This window comes from Girardinichthys multiradiatus, chromosome 20, assembly GCF_021462225.1.
Source record: "Girardinichthys multiradiatus isolate DD_20200921_A chromosome 20, DD_fGirMul_XY1, whole genome shotgun sequence".
Taxonomy (NCBI): Eukaryota; Metazoa; Chordata; class Actinopteri; order Cyprinodontiformes; family Goodeidae; genus Girardinichthys; species Girardinichthys multiradiatus.
Window position 1 is genome coordinate 33,432,661 of NC_061812.1, and position 19,494 is coordinate 33,452,154.

The 19,494-nt window shown below is 38.3% G+C and overlaps 1 protein-coding gene across 3 annotated transcripts in view; it reads right to left on the reverse strand.

Moving 5' to 3' along the window:
- The window catches only part of LOC124856739 (histone deacetylase 7-like), a 50,935-nt gene that overhangs the window by 16,496 nt on the left and 14,945 nt on the right, over positions 1-19,494 (reverse strand). For 2 of the 3 annotated variants that reach the window (XM_047347537.1, XM_047347536.1), the window contains exons 2-15: positions 12,060-12,244; positions 11,441-11,528; positions 10,993-11,107; positions 9,198-9,277; positions 8,307-8,420; positions 7,410-7,507; positions 6,573-6,671; positions 5,381-5,534; positions 4,467-4,711; positions 3,036-3,242; positions 2,354-2,561; positions 2,098-2,231; positions 1,914-2,016; positions 437-477 (exon numbers count right to left, since the gene is read on the reverse strand). In XM_047347537.1, coding sequence (XP_047203493.1) covers positions 437-477; positions 1,914-2,016; positions 2,098-2,231; positions 2,354-2,561; positions 3,036-3,242; positions 4,467-4,711; positions 5,381-5,534; positions 6,573-6,671; positions 7,410-7,507; positions 8,307-8,420; positions 9,198-9,277; positions 10,993-11,107; positions 11,441-11,528; positions 12,060-12,191 — 1,818 coding nt within the window. In that variant the 5' untranslated portion in view covers positions 12,192-12,244. Of the gene's footprint in view, positions 1-436; positions 478-1,913; positions 2,017-2,097; positions 2,232-2,353; positions 2,562-3,035; positions 3,243-4,466; positions 4,712-5,380; positions 5,535-6,572; positions 6,672-7,409; positions 7,508-8,306; positions 8,421-8,792; positions 8,815-9,197; positions 9,278-10,992; positions 11,108-11,440; positions 11,529-12,059; positions 12,245-19,494 lie in introns of those variants that run through there. The other variant, XM_047347538.1, reaches the window with a different exon arrangement.

Genomic DNA, 19,494 nt, shown 5'->3' on the forward strand with positions numbered 1-19,494 from the left:
CACATTGGTGCTCTTATCAGGCTGCAACCCATCCCCCTTCAGTTTTTTCCTTCTTTCCTATAATCTTAATACAATTTCATTTCTTCCAAATCCTCTTTCTATGTTCTTCTAGCAAAAAAAAACTATTTTCAGCACTTTACTTGTATGTTTTCTTGTGTTACCCTTGTTTTTTCTACCCCTTCTGACAATTGTAGAGACTTAGATTTTTGAAGTTTTAAACTTATCTTAGCCAAAAACAATAGCATGAGCAATTGGTAGTATCATTACCTAAATTGTGTAATGAGGCATAATAAGCCGTGTAATGTTTGCTGTTCAGTAATGCAATTAGATAAGTGGAAATATTCCCACATGACTAGAGTTTTAAAACAGATCTGGCGATGTCTGTGTCTGTGTACTGATGTGTGTGTGTGTGTGTGTGTTCCTGTGGAGGACTCACCCCTACACCTCCACATGGTAGATCTACAAAAATCTGCGGTCCTGCAAGGAAATGTTTGTAACATTTAACAGCTATGAATATATCACATTTACAAACATTCAAAATGCACAAAACAAACCTTCTCGCATTTGTTACATTACATCCACAAACTTCAAGGACTTTTATTGGGAGTTTATGGGATAGAGCACCACAAAATAGTGCATAATTGTGAAGTGGAAGGAAAATGATAAAATGGTCTTCAACATTTTAACAAAACCCAAAAAGTGTGCATATGCTGAAGCCCTTGTAAAAAATCCAGAGCAACCGATTGCCTCAACAGTGCTGAGATGTGTGTAATTTTAATCTTGGTATAAATCCAGCTGTTCCGTGATGGGCTCAGACAGGTTTGTTAGAAAACATTACTGAACAACCAGCATTATGAAGATCAAGGAACACAGCAGACAGGCCTGGGACAAAGCTATGGAGAAGTTTAAAGCAGTTTTAGGTTATAAAACAATATCCCAAGCTTTGAACAATTGACAGAGCCCTGTTCAATTTGTCTTCTGTAAATGGGAAAGGTACAGCACAACTGCAAACCTGCCAAGACACAGCCATCCACTGGAACTGACAAACCAGAGAAGCAGGGCATTAATCAAGGAAGCAGCCAAGATGTCCACGGCAACTCTGGAAGAGTACCAGGGATCCACAGCTCAGGTAGGAGAATCTGTTGACTCCACAAATCTGGTCTTCTTGAAAAAGTGGGAAGTAAAAAGCCATTGACGAAATAAAGACACAAGTTCCATTAGCAGTTTTCCACAAGCCATGTAGGGCACACAACAAACATGTGGAAGAAGGTGCTATGGTCAGATAACACCAAAACTCAACTTTTTTTTTTGCCTACACAATGCTGTGTGTGGCAGGAAACTAATACTGCACATTACCCAAAACACACCATCCCCACTGTGAAACATGGTGGTGACAGCCTCATGCTGTGGGGATTTACTCTAGCAAGAACATGCAAGTTGGTCAGAGTTGATGGGGAGAAGAATTGAACTAAAACAGGGAAAACCTCAAAAAACTGTGAGAGGCTTTAAAAGACTTGGTGTGGAAGTTCATCTTCTAGTAGGAAGAACCTAAACATTTAGCCAGAGCTACAACAGAATGGTTTAGATCAAAGCATATTCATGTATTAGAACGGTACAGTCAGAGTCCAGACCTAGCATCAAGACATTAATCTGACTGAGTTTAAGCTAATTGGCAAAGAAAAATGGGCAAGAATGCATAACTCTTGATTTGCAAAGGTAGGGATGATTTGCAATTGAGATTTTAGAGAAACTTGTAAAGATTGTCAAAATCATGTATCATTTTTATTCCATTTCAGAAACAAGCAATAATTTGCAATATATAAACTTGGTTATAATAGGAGGAACAATGTGCAACAATTCAAGAAGTATTACAGTATTTTAAATGTAATCTTCAGTGATATTGTTGGTCTTACCAGTAAGCTTGTGATTGTCCATCTTGTTACCCAATATTAACACATGGTTTTCTGAATGAACGGACAGCAGCTCTGCACGAGTGGCTTTTCTGCTGCGGATAGTCTTCAACACAGAATAAGGTTTTTGTGAACACAGAATGTTTATTTCTTTCTCTTATAGTATAGCAGTGTGCACAACTCCTACCTCGCATTGGCCTTTAAACCCTCTTTCTTGCAGTCTGGACCAGATGCTCTGGATCCTCCCAGCATGCTCAGCGTGACGGCTGTTGTCTCCACAAATACACTGGTGCTTCTGCATCTGAGCATCATAAACCAAACCTGGACACGCACACACAGAAACATGATTTATAACCCAATATTTCCCTCTTGAATCATGTTGAAATTCTTCAAAAAATACAATCAATGAAATCTTCAGCTACTTAAATCACTGTTTGACTCACCTGTTGTAAAACGTAGCTTGGCATCTGTGACAGGGCTCGACAGTGACAGAGAAGGTATTATGGTGGTTGCATGTAAAGCAGGAGTCAGGGAGGTGGAGGGTGGTAAAGAGCGGCTCCGAATCACAGGCTGGTGAGACTGATGAGGCCAAATTAACGTAGGAACTCCCAGTGCATCTGGCTGGAAAGTTGATCTGAGGATTACCTGCCTCTGTGTTTTGCAGAAAAGAGTTTAAAGAAAAGACGAGGAGGTGATAAACATTTAAAAATAGTTGGACAGGGTAAAAGGTACTTTGATTAAACTTAATACAGTAATTCATTGCCTCCTGCTGGTAAAATTACTCATAATATGGACAATTTAATTTGACATGTCTAGAACAAGTACCCCATAAGGATAAGCGTGTTACTGCTTGCATAAACAAAGCAACAGTGCCCTCTAATGGTGGACCACATTAAGGAAAATTAATCGAAGTAAAGAAAAGCACATTATTATTTTGGGGTTGGACATCACATCAATCTGTGGGTTCTATATATAATAATAAGCTCAGGTGAATAACTTCGATGAATAGATAATCTTAAATAATTTCCCCCAGTTGTTAGGAGCTTTAATCGCTTAGTTGTGAAGGAAAGTGTTTTTTCATGCACAATTTTGTTTGTGTATTTTAACATGAACTGACATTAGTACCTGACTGAAAGAGTGTGACGACTCGATCAAGCTCTCCCGAGAGGACGTAATGGACTCTGTGTCATAAACTGAGTCTGTGCTGGCAGTGCTTTCTCTCCTGCGGTGGCCATCGTCACACAGTGAGCTCAGTTCAGAGCCGCACAAAGACCCTGTCCCGGAACCTGATGCTGATCCGGTCTCCTCCAGGTCCATGTCCTCAAAAGGGATCTGTGTCAGACAGGACTTCTCAGTGAATTTGCCATTTAGCTAAGTCAAAGTACAAGTTTTATACAAATCAACTCTTACAATTCTTCTTGTCCAGTTTATGACAGAATAATACTAAACTGATAAAACCCAATCCTGTTTTGCTTAGTCCAATATTCTGAGAGAAAAACCAGATCCAAATCACACATGGCCTTCTAATAATTAATCAACTGTTTTACTCACTCCGTAATAGATCTACAGTTAAGTATTCACACCGCTCAAACTTTTTAACCTTTTGTGACATTACAACCACAAACATTTTATGTGATAAATCAACACAAAGTAATTCATAATGGTGAAGTGTTGCAAATGAAAATCTGAGGGTGACGTGCATTTCTTTTCAGCGCCAGAGTCAGTTCTTTCAAGAATCCCCTTTTTGCTGAAATTCATTCTAGACTAGCACATCAACAAAGTCAATGTGTCGCCCATTCTTCTTTGAAAAATAACTCAGCCTCAACCACATTATTAAAAAGCAAATTTTCAATCAACCCATGAAATATGCTTTGATCCAAACAATGCCCCGCAGCATGATGCTGCCAGCACCAAGATTCACCGCAGGAATGGTGTCTTCAGGTTGATGTTTTGCGTCCGTTGTCTGCCACAAATGATGTTCTGCATGTGAGCCAAAAAGTTTAATTTTGCTCTCACCTTTCATGTGTTTGCTGCTTTCTTTACATGGCTTGTGGCAAACTGCAAATGGGATTTCTAAAGGCTTATTTTCCATCAGCTGCTTGATTCTTACTATTCCTCCTCTGTTAGGAAGTTTGTAGAAGTGCCAAACTCTTTCTATTTTCAGCTGATGGATTGAAGATTGCTCTGTGAGTTTGGGATATTGTTTTATAACACAACCCAGCTAAAAACTTCTCCATAGCTTTATCGCTGACCTGTCTGCTGTGTTCCTTGGTCTCCATGATGCTGTTTGTTCACTCCTCTATCTTGGCTCCAGGATAAAAAATTGTATTTATACTGGGATTTATATCCATAAAGTGGGTTAAATAAGTGGAAATAATAATTAGGGGACTTTTGAAGGAACTGGTTGCACTGGATATTGTTTTCGGGGTACCAGAATAAAGGGGGGTAAATGCCACATTTTTCAGAAGTGTTGGTCTGTGATATTAAAATTTAAATAAAATACATTGACGTTTGAGGTTGTAACTGGACAAAATGTTTGCGCCTGCCTCCTCTCACCTTGCTCAGATGTGTACTCAGCTTAAACCTTTCCAATCCAGCCTTGTGGTACAGCTGGGAGAGCTGTTGGTGGGTGTGTGGGTGATGGCCTGCATGCCGAGGCAGGACTGAGTGGCTGTAAGGTAGTGGCTCTGAATGTGCTCGCTCCACAGGTCGGTGGGAGCCCAAGGCAACTAAGCCTTCTCTTCTGGACGAGGAGGATAGGTGAGGATGCTGTTGTTGAGGAATGGTACTCAAACTATGAACTAAACAAGAGAAAAAGAGAAAAATGAGTTTACAACAAAGATTAAGGGGGAAGACAAGTAGCAGGTAAGATTTCTAGGGTATACGGTGTGGGGAAAAAGGCAAGTGGGGACAGTATGAGCGAAGATTTGACAGAAATCTGCCAAACATGGCAAAATAGGAGAAGGAAATTCGAATACAATATTAGCTTATAAGGGAAACTGACAAAATAAGACAAAATATGATGCCATAATATTGGTTTTGGATGAGTGGTACATTTTGTTTTCCAAGTGACACTGCATCACTGTTCTCAGCTCAGTGGAGGGAGCTCTTGTGTCAAAGACATGCAAGTTGAGACAGATGTGATGTGAGTTTTAATGCAGTCTCTAATTTAAAATAAAAACTGACAAATAAAAAGCACATGTGTTACTCAATGTCATATTCTCAACATAAACTACAGTAAATAGAAATTAGATAAATGTATGACTAATTCATTAAAAAAAGTCTGGTGGAACCTAGAGCTGAAAATAAAACTACTAATACTACTAAATACTGAACATCTGAGATAAGGCCAAAGTATCAACCATGAACTGTAATAGAATAAAGCAAGTCAAACGTGCATATTTGTCACTTCTGTTTCTATATGCTGGGCTCTGCGTATACAGACACACTTTAGAAACAATGCCACTCACGAGGAACAAGGTGGTGGCGCATTAATCCCATGTGTGGTTCGTATATGATCACTGGCTGCAAGCGTTGAGACAGAGACGGGCCGGTTCCCTCCAGAGATAGGAAGACAGATTGCAAACCCGATGAGGTCATTGGCTTCGTTACACGTATGTCACTCTGTAGAGTGAGAGAATGACAAACTTAGAAATGCGACAAAAGCACAAGTAGGAACACATTCATTATGGTTGAACCTTACACATATCTAACAAGCTAGGTGATTAGAAGAAATTTTAAGGATTTAATGGTCTTGTAGATGACAGGACGTTTGTGTTTACACTGTCACTAAAAAGGTAAGAAAGGAATGAAAGCCATGTGGTGTACATGCATTACCTTAGAGAAACTGGTAAACAGATTGTGTTTATTTGTATCATAACATCACAGAGACAAACATACAAATGCCTTAATGCCCCTTAATGATTTAAACTTTTGTAATGCTTCAGCTATATGTATTTAGTATGAATTGTATGTGATAGACCAACCCAAAGCAGCAGATAACTGATGTAGAAGAAAAAGGTTACAAGGCTTTCAACATTTTCTACAAATGATTGTCACATCTACAGATTTAGATTTTTACCCATTTTTCTTTGCGAAACAGCTAAAGCTACATCAGATATGAACAGCACTTTTCAAATCTTGCTACAAATTCTTAATTTTATTTAAGTCTGGACTTTGTGTCATTGTAAAACATGAATTTGCTTTTGGCTTTAAGTTCAAAGTAACTCTTCTGGTAGAAGGTAAACCTCATCTGACCAGAGCTGCTTCCTCCACATGCTAGCTGTGGTCTTCATGATGCTGTTAGCTCACTAATATAGAAGCCTAACTCACATTCTGGTGAACCCTATTTACCGATCAGGTGAATTTAAAAAGGTTTAATTCAGAGTTAGTAGATTAGAGGCTGGATACCAATTAGCAACAACATTTTTGGATTTTTATTTGTAAAAAAAAAACTAAATTGAAAACTTGATGTTCTTTTTCTTCCGATTTGCAATTACACAATACTTTGTGTTGGTCTAGCACATAAAATATTATTAAAACACATTGAAGTTTGTGGTTTGACTCTTTCAAAGTGTGAATATGTTTAATGGGTATGAACACTTTAGCAAAGCGCTGTAACTTTTACACAGAGGCAAAATTCAATTATATATTTTTGTTTACCTGTGCAGGAAGTCCAGCAGTGATGTTGTGCATTGCATTGGGGTTGGTAGGCAGAGTGAAGTGAGCTAAATTACCATTCTTCATCAGCACCCTCTTCGACTGAAAAAGCAGAAGTCTTAATTTGTATTTGTAAATGATCCCCTTCCCACCTCATATGCAGACTCCAGGCAGAGCCAACAACATGCACACTTCCCCAAAACACCCCACAATCAAGCTGTTGTGAAATAAACCATTATTAGCATCACTGTTTTGAAAAAAAGACAAAATAAAAAAAAAACAATACGTGGCCACACTAGGAGGAAACAAACCCTGAACTGTGAACATTTCATTTACAGTGTTCCTCACTGGTTAAGGATGTATTTGTGTGAAAAGCTCAGCTAAAATTTACTGACATGCCATTAAGGACTTAAGTAGGCAATGCATATGTGAGCTGCCTAAAAGTTAGCATGACTCTTCCTCTGGTCCTAAGTAATGCATAACCTATGATAAATGCTAAACCTCAAATGTAACTGTTAAGCAGTTTTTCATTGTACTGCAATAAAGGAGATTTAAACTATAAAAAATGTAAATAATTGTTAGAAAAGAATGACTATTAAGGTCCAAAATCAATGGGTTAAGAAAAGTATGTTAAACATAATAAATAAAAACATATAAAAGCCATCACATTTTATAAAACAAAAGAAAACCTTATTTTTTACTACGTTTTTCTTCTATAATAAGATGGACTGATGTACAAATGATACAGTGCATTTAAGGATTCAATCAAACATAATTTAACTATGCTATGTTTTCATAGAAAGATGTGGCTATAGCTGAAACATTAAAAAAGGGGTTCACCTCAGGAGCCCTTGGGAGCGACCCGTTGTCTGACATGAGGCTGTCGTTTGGAGAGCTGCAGCCTGATGCTGAAGTGCTGCTGCTGCTTGGAGAAGAGTCTGAATGACAGAAGGGAGGAAAAACCAAACACTATTATCCACATTAAAACATAAACATGTAATCAAATGGAACATGGAGATATTCATCTCCAAAAAATAAACATAATACATAAGTTGCTTTTGCTGAAAATTAGTTTTTTATTTTATTTATTGCAGTAACAGAACCTCCTAGGAAATAAAACCCCCAAAATCCAACATTTAATATTGTATTTATTCAGTCTATTTTTTTTTTTTTTTTACAAAATCACCAATTGTCATGCATTCAAACAAGGCTCTCAGAACCTTTAGAAGAAACAGGCCCACAGCACCATGGCTTCCAACGTACTTAACAGTGAGCATGAGGTCCTTTTCCAACTCCTGATCCTGATATTCATGCCAAATGCCATGAAAACAGGGAAACAGGAACTTATAGATTACTAACCAGAAATCCTTAAAATCTTAATCAATTTAAAAATGTAAAGTGAAAAGAAAAAGATGCTTCAGTTTAACTTCTTTTAGATGCATTTTTAGAGGTAACAACATTGCCATCTGTGATTTTGTAAAAAAGAAATAAATTTACAATTATTTATTAACACTAGATGTGTTCCCATTTAAAAAAAAAAATCTTCAGTGTGATATTATGCTGCTGCAATAAACAAGTTTTTTAAGGATTATTACATGTCTTTAGCAGGGGTGCCAATAAATGTGGCAGACACTGTAGATGAACAGGGTGTATTAAAGACACAATAACCTGCAAAGGCTGCAAGATTAAAGCAAACAGAAGGCTAAGCTTATGGCGGTCAGACATGAATGTTCCTACCCATAGGTTCTGTCCTATGCTTGACATCAGGAGGGGCGCTGATCTTTCGTTGCAGCGGGTTAGGCCTCGTGGAGATGAGTTTCTTCAACTTCCACTTCAGTGTGGGCTCAGATACTGCACAAATGCATTTACACATGGAATAGAACAGGGACAGAATTAAGTTAATGTGAACTTATGCAAATACTTCAGTCCTGGTGAACGCTTAAAATCTTTAGTGTTTACATTGGGCATTCTCCAATAAACCCAAACAAAGTAATCAATCAGTGGCAAGCTTAGCTCAGATAAAAGCTGTGTTTGTGTTGTCGGCATGCCAACTAAAGCACTCATGGGTGTGTGTGTGAGTGGATCTGTGTCTGTGTTAAAGTTTTTAGAGCAACATTAATAAATAATGGTTGGTGTACTTCTAGAAATGTACCAAGAAAGGAACCACTCCCACTCTAATTCATAAAGTGAGGAAGAAGTGCTCAGGACTCATTTTACACATACCTTAGTTACGTTTATATAACTTCTTTGTGGCTCCCTGTTGTCTATGATTTTATGGCTGTTCAGCTGTTCTCTGGCCCTGCTGGTCTGATGCCCAGAGCTTAATTCATTTTAACCCAAAAACCACACAATAGCATGTTGATCTGTTCAGGTATTCAATACTTCTTATGTCCTATGTATATATGAGATAAAATAAGTTGAAAACTTTAGCTTAAAGAAAACGAACAGTGATGCTGAACAAAAATTCATTTGAGTTATGGAGTACAGTACTTACTACTTTGAGGTATTACTCAGATTTCACTAAGGACATCACATAAGAAAACAACTGAGATGGAAAATCACCAGCGTCCTAAAAAAATGTAACCTTAGGGTTGCAACCTGGGTCACAAACACAAACAGGTGTCTCACCTGTTCTGCGCAGGGCAAGGTCCTTACGCTGGTCACAGGGTGTAGGCTGAGGCTTGAGGGACATGTCAGGGACTGGTAGCCTAGGTAACCAAAATAACATCAAATGCACTGTCTCAGTCAACACAAAGTAGTGCAGAATTCTAAAGTAGCAGGAGAATGATACATAGTTTTCAAAAACAAGACATATATAGAAATCTGAAAAGCGAGACATGCATTTGTGTTCAGCCCCCTTTGAGTTGGTTGAGAAACTTTGTGGAAATCACCTGCTGCACCTTTTCTCAAGTAGGTATGTCTCTACCAGCTTTACACAACTAAAGACTAGGGATGGGCGATATGGACTTGGAGGTTCATCCCAATATTTTGTGGTATTTATTGTGATAACTGTAAAAGTTATAAAAGTATTCAGAAATCTATTGCAGTCTTTTTTGGCTACAGATTATTAGGGTGTACCGGCATGTTACTGCATTCAAATTCCACAAACAGAAATACTGCTCTTCAAGATAAAAACAAAAGCTCAAAAAGTCAAAAGAAACAACTGATGAATTATTAAATGGGCTACTTCAATACACTGACTGACTGACTATTTTAAAAACAATGATATTTAATGCCGATGTCAAACAAAATGTCACAATAAAGCAAAATTCCTACGACAAAAAAAAAAAAAGAAAATCACAATAATGGTAAATGGTAATATAACTGCCCAGCCGTACTCGAGACTAACAGTTTTGCCAATTCATCGTTGCAAAATAGCTGTCATATTGTTTGGTAAGAGTCTGTAAATATCAACTTTTAGGTCTTGCCACACATTCTCAGTTGTTTTTAGGTCTGGGCAATTCCAACACATGAATATGTTTTGATGTTTAACTCGCCTCGTCTGCATGATTAGGGTCGTTGTTCTACTGGAAGTCTTTCAGTCTCAAGTCTTTTGAACCCTCTAACCTATTTTCTTTCAGTGTTTGCCTGCATTTAGCTCCATAAATCTCCCTTTAACTCTGAACAATTTACTATCCCTGCTGAAGGAAACCATTCCCAAAGTATGATCCTGCCACTACCATGTGTCACATTGGCAATAGAGTGTTTAGGATGGTTTGTTTTCTGCCACGCATACTGTTTTGCTTGTAGGTCCGAAAGTTTAGTTTTGGTCTCACCGGTCCATAACACCTTTTTCCACATGTTTGAGGCTCCCCTCAGTAGCTTCTAGCAAACTGCCAACAGGACATCTTGTGGCTTTCCTTCCATGATGGTTTTCTTTTTCCATTCTCACATGAAAGTCCTATTGTCTTTATTAGTTTTTTTTTGATAATTGATTTTTATTAATAATGCAACAGTTTTCAATGCAATGCTTAAAGCCAGGGATATTGTTTTATAACATAACCCTTTCATAACCCTGATCCATCTGGTGTCCACAATGAGGGGCTCTGTTTACTAATTGGACGACTTCTGGTGGCAATCTACATTGAAGTTTGTGGTTGCATCATAAAAAACGTTCAGATTCAGAAAGGAGAGCAGTATTCATTCCATCTTGACCTTGACCCACTGGTGGGTCCAGCTGAGACACGCTGTTTTTTCCCACCGCTAAAAATCATGTCGGACACAGCTGTTTTTGTTTTCTAAATCCCTCACAAGAGTAGGCACCAACAATTTGCATTTAGACTTTATAGCTGTGAAGATATTCTTGATTTATTTCAGTTATGTAATTTCAGGTGGACATTGCTTGTAAAACCCATAGGGCTTAACAACTGAACTACACATGTAAGGCAGAACTGCTTTAAACAAGCACTGATGCCAGCCTCACCTGTATCCTGGAGGGGTATTGCAGTGGCTACCAGGAACCCTGTCATGAGGAGCCTGGTTCTTCATGATTATATGTTCCCGCAGGATCTGCTTTACATGCTTGCTAGCAACAGCACCTGCCACAAAGTAAAACCAGGCCAATAACGTGTACGGAGTTGTTATTTTTATTGTGACATAACAAATAAATATTCCTTACATGCAATTTTAGGTATGAAGTGTTAACCAACAGTACAGGATTTTCCAAACCAAAATATAAGATACCGTACTTGTGTTAATTACTTCTCTTTCATGGACTCAATGTTAATTTGAACATTTCATTGAAATACCATAATATATTAAAGGGGTGGTGAAAATCCCCTTCATTTACACTAAAAACAAACTGCACAGTTTGTGATGACTCAGATAAGCAGCTTGTCAATACCTTTCAGAAAACAACACATTCAACTCACTCTGTTCAATTTTATTCTTTTGTATCAGCTTCTGCGGGTCTTCTCTTTTCTCCCCCTCCATCTTCCTGTGCCTTTGTTCAGTGTTATACTGTGAATAAATAAATAAAAACGCATTAGCACTAGTCCAGTCTTCCTGGACCACACATATGAGATTTACAAAAAGGGAGCAGCACTTTTCTGCTGCCACTATTGGACTAGAACATTTTTGTACTCTATTATTGTATCAACATATCAATATTGTTTACCGCTCAATCAGATATGAGGTGGAAATGGACTTAACATTTTGACCTGGTTTCTACTCATATCTGTGTAGTTTTATGCATGGGTACGGCTGCCTTCTTCCTGTGGTTAATGTGGGAGGAGGTCTTTCTGCATTGAGCTCTATGTGCTTTTTAAAAATAAAATGTTGATATGGCTCAATGTGACAACATATGAAGCACATTTTATTGCACAGTAGATCTACAGTTAATGAATGTATTGAAATAACACAGAATCCTTTTGCTGATGGTTAACTGCTCTATATTCATCTGATCACTCCTTTCACCTGTGCTTAGAATTGCTGAGCTTTATTTAATCACATCTCTATCTGTACAGGACTGATGTCTCAGTGCTATCTCACCTGCAAGTGGTGCTGAGAAAACTGAGAGCAATGCTGAGCGGTGAGATGTTCCAGGTAGAAGGAAGGCTGTGGAGCCAGCATGGCGGAATCTGGGCCTGGATGTAACAACCTGCGTGTCACAGTCAGATCCATGGGCTTGACCCTTCGAATGGGCAATCAACTCTGACCCCTGAAGATCACATCCACTTTAGAAGGGATCAAAAAAGAAGGACAGATGATCAGTTCAGTTGTGACACTGGCCGAAAAGTCATCATTTGTTTAGGGCTGAAACCTCTAACTATTTCTGTGATGCATTTTAAATGTCAGATTAACAATAAAGATAATCTGATTTCTAGTTAAAAATTGGGGGGTCTCTCCAGGAAAAATACTCGTGATATTTTAAACATTTTGTCACATCACAAACAACAAACTTCTTCCTTTTTTTTTTTTTTGCAATTTTATGTGACAAATCAAAACAAAGTGTGTAACTGCAATATGTAAAACGAAAACAAACAAGTATTTGGGTGTGTCCCTCAGTTTTGCACATCAAGAGATTGACATTTTTGAACATTTATTTTTGCCAAATAGCTCCAGATTAGTCAGACGTGATTTACCCTCAATTATCTTCCCACCAATTATCAGCTTCCCTGTTCCTACTGCATCCCTGCAGCGTGATGTTGCCACCACCGTGTTTCAAGGCTCAGGTGGCATTTTCAGGGTAATGTGCAGTGTTAGCTTAAAGCCACACATAGCCTAGTACATGAATAACAGCTGTTGTTTCAGCTGATTCTCCCACACGAGCTGTGCGTTTCCACACCTTTCTGATTAGTGCTCACCTTGCTCAGCCTTTCAGTTTAGGTGGATGGCTAAGTCCTGGTAGGTTTGTGGTTTTACTATATTCTTTACACCTCTGGATGTTGAAATGAACCCTGCTTTGAAACTTCTCCACAACTTTGAACACTGTCCCCATCCGATGTGTTTCTTTGTCCTCATGATGCTGTTTGTTCACTAATGCTTTATAAACAAACCTCTGAGGCCTTCACAGAAGAGTTCTAGTAATACTAGGGTTTAATTACACACTCGACTTGGTAACTAGGAGGCGGCGTAAAACGTTTTTAATAACTTTTAAATGTTCACATCCAGTGTCTGAGATATTTGTAATCTGTTTGAGAAACCTATGAATAGAGACAAAAAAAAAAAAAAAAGGTTTTAAAAACAAAAGAATAATTTCCCTTCCACTTCACCATTAAGTTGTGCCTGGTGTTGGCCTTTCATATAAAAGCCCAATAAAATATATTGACATCTGTGGATGTGACCTGCAAGCCAGTCAGATATTTACTAAAAGAGTAATGGAAATGCAACATAGTGTTATTGTTGTAAACAAACATGATGAGGACAGCAATTTGTTTCTTTTGAAATGCAGCTTTGCTCCAGTTTTATTCATTTTTTTAAGCTTTCTTTCCCTCTTCCCCTGGCATTTGTCTGAAACTTTCCCTTTCAGGGTTGAAAAAACCCCAAAAAACAATAAACTATTTATTGTTGTTAATAAAGTCCAAATGAGAACAAACAGAAGCACAAGAAGCCCAGCTGCAGCATTGTGGGACAAATGTAATCTAATGGTATGAGCTACAGAAGACAGAGCTGACCAGAGGGATAATAATAGTAAGAAACCTAGAAAAAAGTGAACCTGGCAAATTCTTGTGAACATTGTGACATCAGAGGTAATCTAACGCTGACTGACACCTGACACTAATAAATGTGCAGAGGCGTGTTTCAGTAGGGATACATAAGTGTAGATAAAGACTGTATGGAAGGAAACACCTTCAGTGGCCGTGAAAAAGATGGAGTGGAAACTGTTGCTGTAACACAGCAACTATTCTGTGATGACAACTCAGTTGCTATAATCCCAGCAATTGTGACAGCTTTTTAAATCTTTTAACAAAATGCTTCAGTTCCTTTAAAAAAAAATCTGTTTTTCTAATATTATCAGACCTGATGTAAAGCAGTTGCAATAACAAACAACCCGCATTTCTTACAATAAGACTGACCAGGAAAGAGAAATAAAGAAATATGTTAGACGTAGACAGAGAGTTCCCCTGAAAAAGAAAACACTCCCACACGCTAACTTACTGTAGATTACATGAGGCTCAGACTCAGTAATAGGAACAGGTGGCGTTTTGTGACAGCAGATTCATTTACAAATCAAAAACATTCTGTGTAATTCATACTGAAACTTTGTTAACAGATGTTGCCTTATGTCCATTTACATGTTTCAATTTATGTCACTTAGGAAGTAAAAAAGAAGTCCTGAGCACATCTCATTATACAAAGAAAAGTAGCGACACAAAAATGTGATTAATGCACAATTCTCCTGCATCTCTACAACTACACAATCCCAGCTAACTTAAAGAGGCACAGACATGTAAGACATGAAATATTTAGATCTTACTTTCAGCTGCCTCATGCCCAAGAGACTTTACAGTGTGCAGCACTGTTAGATAGTTGTTTTTTTTTAGCTTTATATGTTCTCTTTTTCAATCCAACACTAAAAACATTGAGGTACAGCAAGAAGAACCAGTCGCAGCAGCACAGTGCGTATTACCAGAAGAATGTCTGTGTGTTTTTAGAGGAAATCAAACAATCGCTAGACAAGTGGTGGTGGTGGTGGAGGTGGAGAGGACTCAGAAAATCTGCAAACACTTTGCACACACACGAAAACACACAAACATACACAAGCACCAAACAAGCCATCTCCCCTGAGAGAAAGGAAATAATCAGGAAGTCAGAAAAGGAACACCTGCGGTACATTTTTACACAGAAAAACGGCAAGGGCCTTTTTCTGTCATGACTGCTTGAGATTTCTATAAACTTCAAACAATAGGACAAACAGTCAATGTTGACTTTGAGGTATTTTGTATAAAAGTTGTGGGATTTGGGGAAAACAATTAAAGAATGGTTTGCAAATTATTCAAAATCTCCCGTGGAAAGACGACAAAAGCAGAGGGAACCCCTGAACAAGTTGTTGGAAACTCTGCTGCTGTTTTCTGAAGCTACACTGGTAACATACTTGAGCACTAGGCCAGCCGTTAGTGACTTAAAGAAATGAAAGATCTGGTCGTGACTTTCTGGCCTGCAGGTGGGGCTGCATTGAAAACAGACATGTTTCTGTTGTGGCCATCGGTAAAAGTTGTTGAAAGGATTGAAAATCCATCTCATGCAACAGAAATTGCAGCTTAAAACTGTTAGAGGCGATTTAGAAAAAAAACAACTAAGACATCGACATGAGATCCAATCGTCCTGTGGAGATTCAGTCTGAAAATGCTTTTCAAACACCTGTGATTGGAGTTTGTGATCTAATAATGTATCTCAAGGAAGTGTGTCAGAGTGACTCATGACGTATGAGTTGACACAAAACCAGCTTGGTCACTGCTGTCTGCTTTTAAACAACCCACTCAATGAATAAGATTTCATCTGCATTCGCCCTGAGGGATTTGAGACACTCATGATTACTTCCTATCATATTACCAAGCGTTCTTCAAAAGAATCCATAGACTCTATAACGCACATCTTTTTAACACTTTTTTTTACTGGAAGAGTGATTATTATGTAGCTAACCTTAATTAAGTGTTATGTGTATTTACCCAGTTAGCTCTAAAAATGTAATTACAGGACAAAATCTGGTAGGAAAAAGAAGAAATACGGGTTGATAAGATCTGCATGCTTGGTCCTCTGTCTCTCTTTTAATCGTTGTCGTGCTAAAAATAGCTAGAGGCAAACTTCTGGTTTCTGTAATAGCACATTTGTTTCACACGATCATCCTCTTTCTGTGGGCCCAGTGCGGCAGCACACTAACACGAACACACATGTATACACACACATAACCAACACACACATTTGCGTGTGTGCACACCCATGCACAGCCACACAAAAAAGTGACTTCCTGTTTCTAAAGTTAGTCTGCACCATAACATCCTCTAGGTTCATTTAGGCAAGCAGAAGCAGCTATTTTGGTTAAATGGCTTCGCTGCCGCTCGAGAGATTCACAGATATTCTGTCAGCGGTAATTCTATCGACGCGGCGACTTAAATATGCCAAGTTTTCTTTGAGCCAGACTAAACTTCAAGTTAGGTCACAGTCAAATCTCAATGTGCTACTTATTGAGAATATAAGCACATTTATTTTGAGCATATTTCAACATGATTTTAAATATATATATATATATATATATAAATATAAATAAAAGAACTTTGCAATGATTACTACAGACAACAGTCCAACAGTCTTGAAGGAGTTCCCAGAAGTAGGAATAAAAGTAAAGCCAAACCATTGAATGAGAATGTGTGTCTAAACTTTGCACTGAGAACTTCAAAACTAGGCCAGCTCATGCAGACCATAACATGACAGCTACTTCACCATGTTTGCCACCTTTTAGCAGCCGTACCCCCCCCCCCCCCCTTCATTTATAGGAATCCACAGCTGCTGGGCACATTCTGTCCCTCTGCTTCCGAGCAGCTGGGGTATCAATCTCCTAATGTGTTCATCCTCCTGTGTGCGTCCATCCTCTGCACCCCGAGATATTAATAGCTTGCAGTTGTTTCTTTTGAGAGTACACAGCAGGTCTTTGTGTTTGCATAAGCAGAGTCTGTTTGTGTGACAGTTGATGGTGCATTCACATGCATTAGTGCATCAGCGCTGGTGCAAGTGTATTAATAGTGTCGCCATTCGTTTCATTTGAAGGAGCACTGAGGCCTCTTGTGCAAGTTTCAGTGCATGCAACCAGACCAATGTATTTTTAGCATCACCTGTCCGCAAACACTGGCCTTATTGTGCATGCACATGTGTTTCAGAACAGTGAGTTTGTACCCTGCATCTTCCCAACATATTAATAGCAACACACCACTTGTTTGGCAGGAGTTTGTGCAAGAGCTTTGAGTGTATTATTAGTATTCACAATTGCCAACATATGCTTCTGTATTTGCTTCCTGCGTATGTAAGTAACTTCAGTACAACTCCAAATTACTTGAAAAAAGGAAACATGTTTATGGCAATCAGGTCTAGTACTGATAACAGACTGCACTGAATGATATTGGCTCTTTCCAGTAAAAAGCATACAGTATTTAGATCATAAACTAATAAGCATCCGGAGATGGTAGAGGTTGCAGTTGTGCAATGTAAAGTTTTAAAAATTACAGATTTCATAACTCAATCTGGTTGTTCTTATTTTTTGTCGTGTTAAAGCAACCTGTAGCCCATGTGAGATGCAGATGTCTGGCATTTAAACAAGCTAGGAAACGCTGCATTGCCCTTCAGAGTGAAGCATGTAACTTTATTGCAACTTAACATGTCCTGGTTGGTCATACAGTATGTTAAAATGATAACAGCCTTAATTATTGTGAGAATGACATTTTCTGTCTGTCTTCAAGTCTAGGCTCATGCTTCAAATATGTTTTTGATCTATGCCCATAAACTGTGCTGTAGCTTGTGCAGTGGTTAGTCATGCGCCTACCCAAAAATGTGACTGTTCAGTGTAATAAAACCGACAGCTATGATTGGGATTTTACATCCATCGAGATTGCCTTTTCATAGTGCCTTGCAAAAATATTCATACCCCATGACATTTTTCACATTTTGTCATGTTATAACCACAAACCTCAGAATATTTTATTGGGATAAGACAGACATACACACTGGAGCATGATTATGAAGTGGAAGAAAAATGATAGATGTTTTTTACAGGATCACAGTGTATTTTGCTGCCTTCCACCTCCCCATAAACTCTGCTTCCCTGTCCCTGCTGAAGAAAAGCAGACCCACAACATGATGCTGCCACCACAAAGTTTTCAATTTGGGGATGGTGTTTAGTGGAATGTGCACATAGCGTGTTGCATTTAGGCCAAAATGTTCAAGTTTGCTCTCATCTGATAAGAGGACCTCCTTCCACATGTTTGTTGTTCTCTACATGGCTTGTAGCAACTCTAAACTGCACTTCAAATGGCCTTATTGCAACAGTGAGTTCCTTCTTGTCACCCCTCCATAAATGTAAGATTTGGGAGGCAGACGACTAGGAGTTGTCAAAAGAATCTTCCAACTTAGGGGTGGATCTCTGTAGCTCCTCCAGAGTTACCATGGCCCTCTTGACTGCCTGTCACTTACGGCCGGCCATTACTCAAAAGGTCTGTGTTTATCCCATTTTCTTACAGTTTTCAGAAAATGCTTTAAAATTCTCCACAACTTAAGCACTGACGTGTCTGGTGTGTTCCTTGTTCTGCTAACAGTTAGCTATTGTCTTTAACAAACCTAAGAGGTGTATTTAAAGTGAGATTAAATTAACTCTATTTACTAAATAGATGTCCTCTAAAGACTGATTGCACTCGATTTTCTTTAGGGATATCAGAGTATGGGAGACTTAATAGAAATGTGTGATCTTTCACAAAATATTTCAATAAAATATTGTGGTTGTAACATAAAAAAATAAGTTAAAACGTTCAAACGATATAAATGTGCAGTAATACACATGCTTAAATAGAAAAGAAACACTTAAATTCAGTCAAAAAATCTTAAGTATTATTAGATTTCTGGAGTTACCTTAACACAGGTGATCTAAAACAACACAAATGTCCCCAAAGTGTAGATATCAGTGCTAGTTCCTTTAATAACTCAGCCTTCATGTAGAGTGAATGATGTTATTTTCTTCCTCACTGTAATGTGATTTGTATGTCTTCAGGAAGTGTACGTGAAAGTGGTCAGACTAGGTTGTGAGAGCTACTCTCTACAGATGATCAAGCGCCCAGTAATTATAGCAAAGCCCTGCAAGCTTTGCATTGCTTTGGAAACATCTGCCTTTCATGTAGAAACTGTAACAGTATACATAAATGATTCAACAAGGGGCTAAAGGCAGTCTGCGTGCGCACCGACTACAATCAGTCAGTTTTAAGAGAGACCATGTTTCCAGCGTTTACAGGTTTTAGCAACTTTCAGGTGTCTCATCAGTGCCTAGCTAAATATAGAAACAAGCAAAATGAAAGCTCTAAGCCACTCCTCCAAGGCAAACCAGTTAATTGAGACAAAGTCAATACGAGGTTTTTCCTCATAGCATCAATGACAATGCAAATCCCACAGTTTCACATTCTACCTGCAGGAAACAGGTCTGTATCCTATTTGTGACAACCTATGTGCAACACCAATTAATCTGGGTGTTCAGCAGGAGCTGAAGTTGCACAGTTGGTTTAGAGCTTATTTAACCATTTGCAGAGTTTATTTTTTTTATAGTTTGATCACGGTTATGTATTTCATGAACTTAAATTAAAATAGCGAAACTCTTTTTATATAGAACCTTAACGCACAAAGTGATAAATGATGGTTTCTGTGAATTTTGATGAAAATTTGAATATCAACAAGAGACCAGAAAAGGATTTCAAAACAAAAATGTAGGCCTTCTGAAATGTATATCCATGTA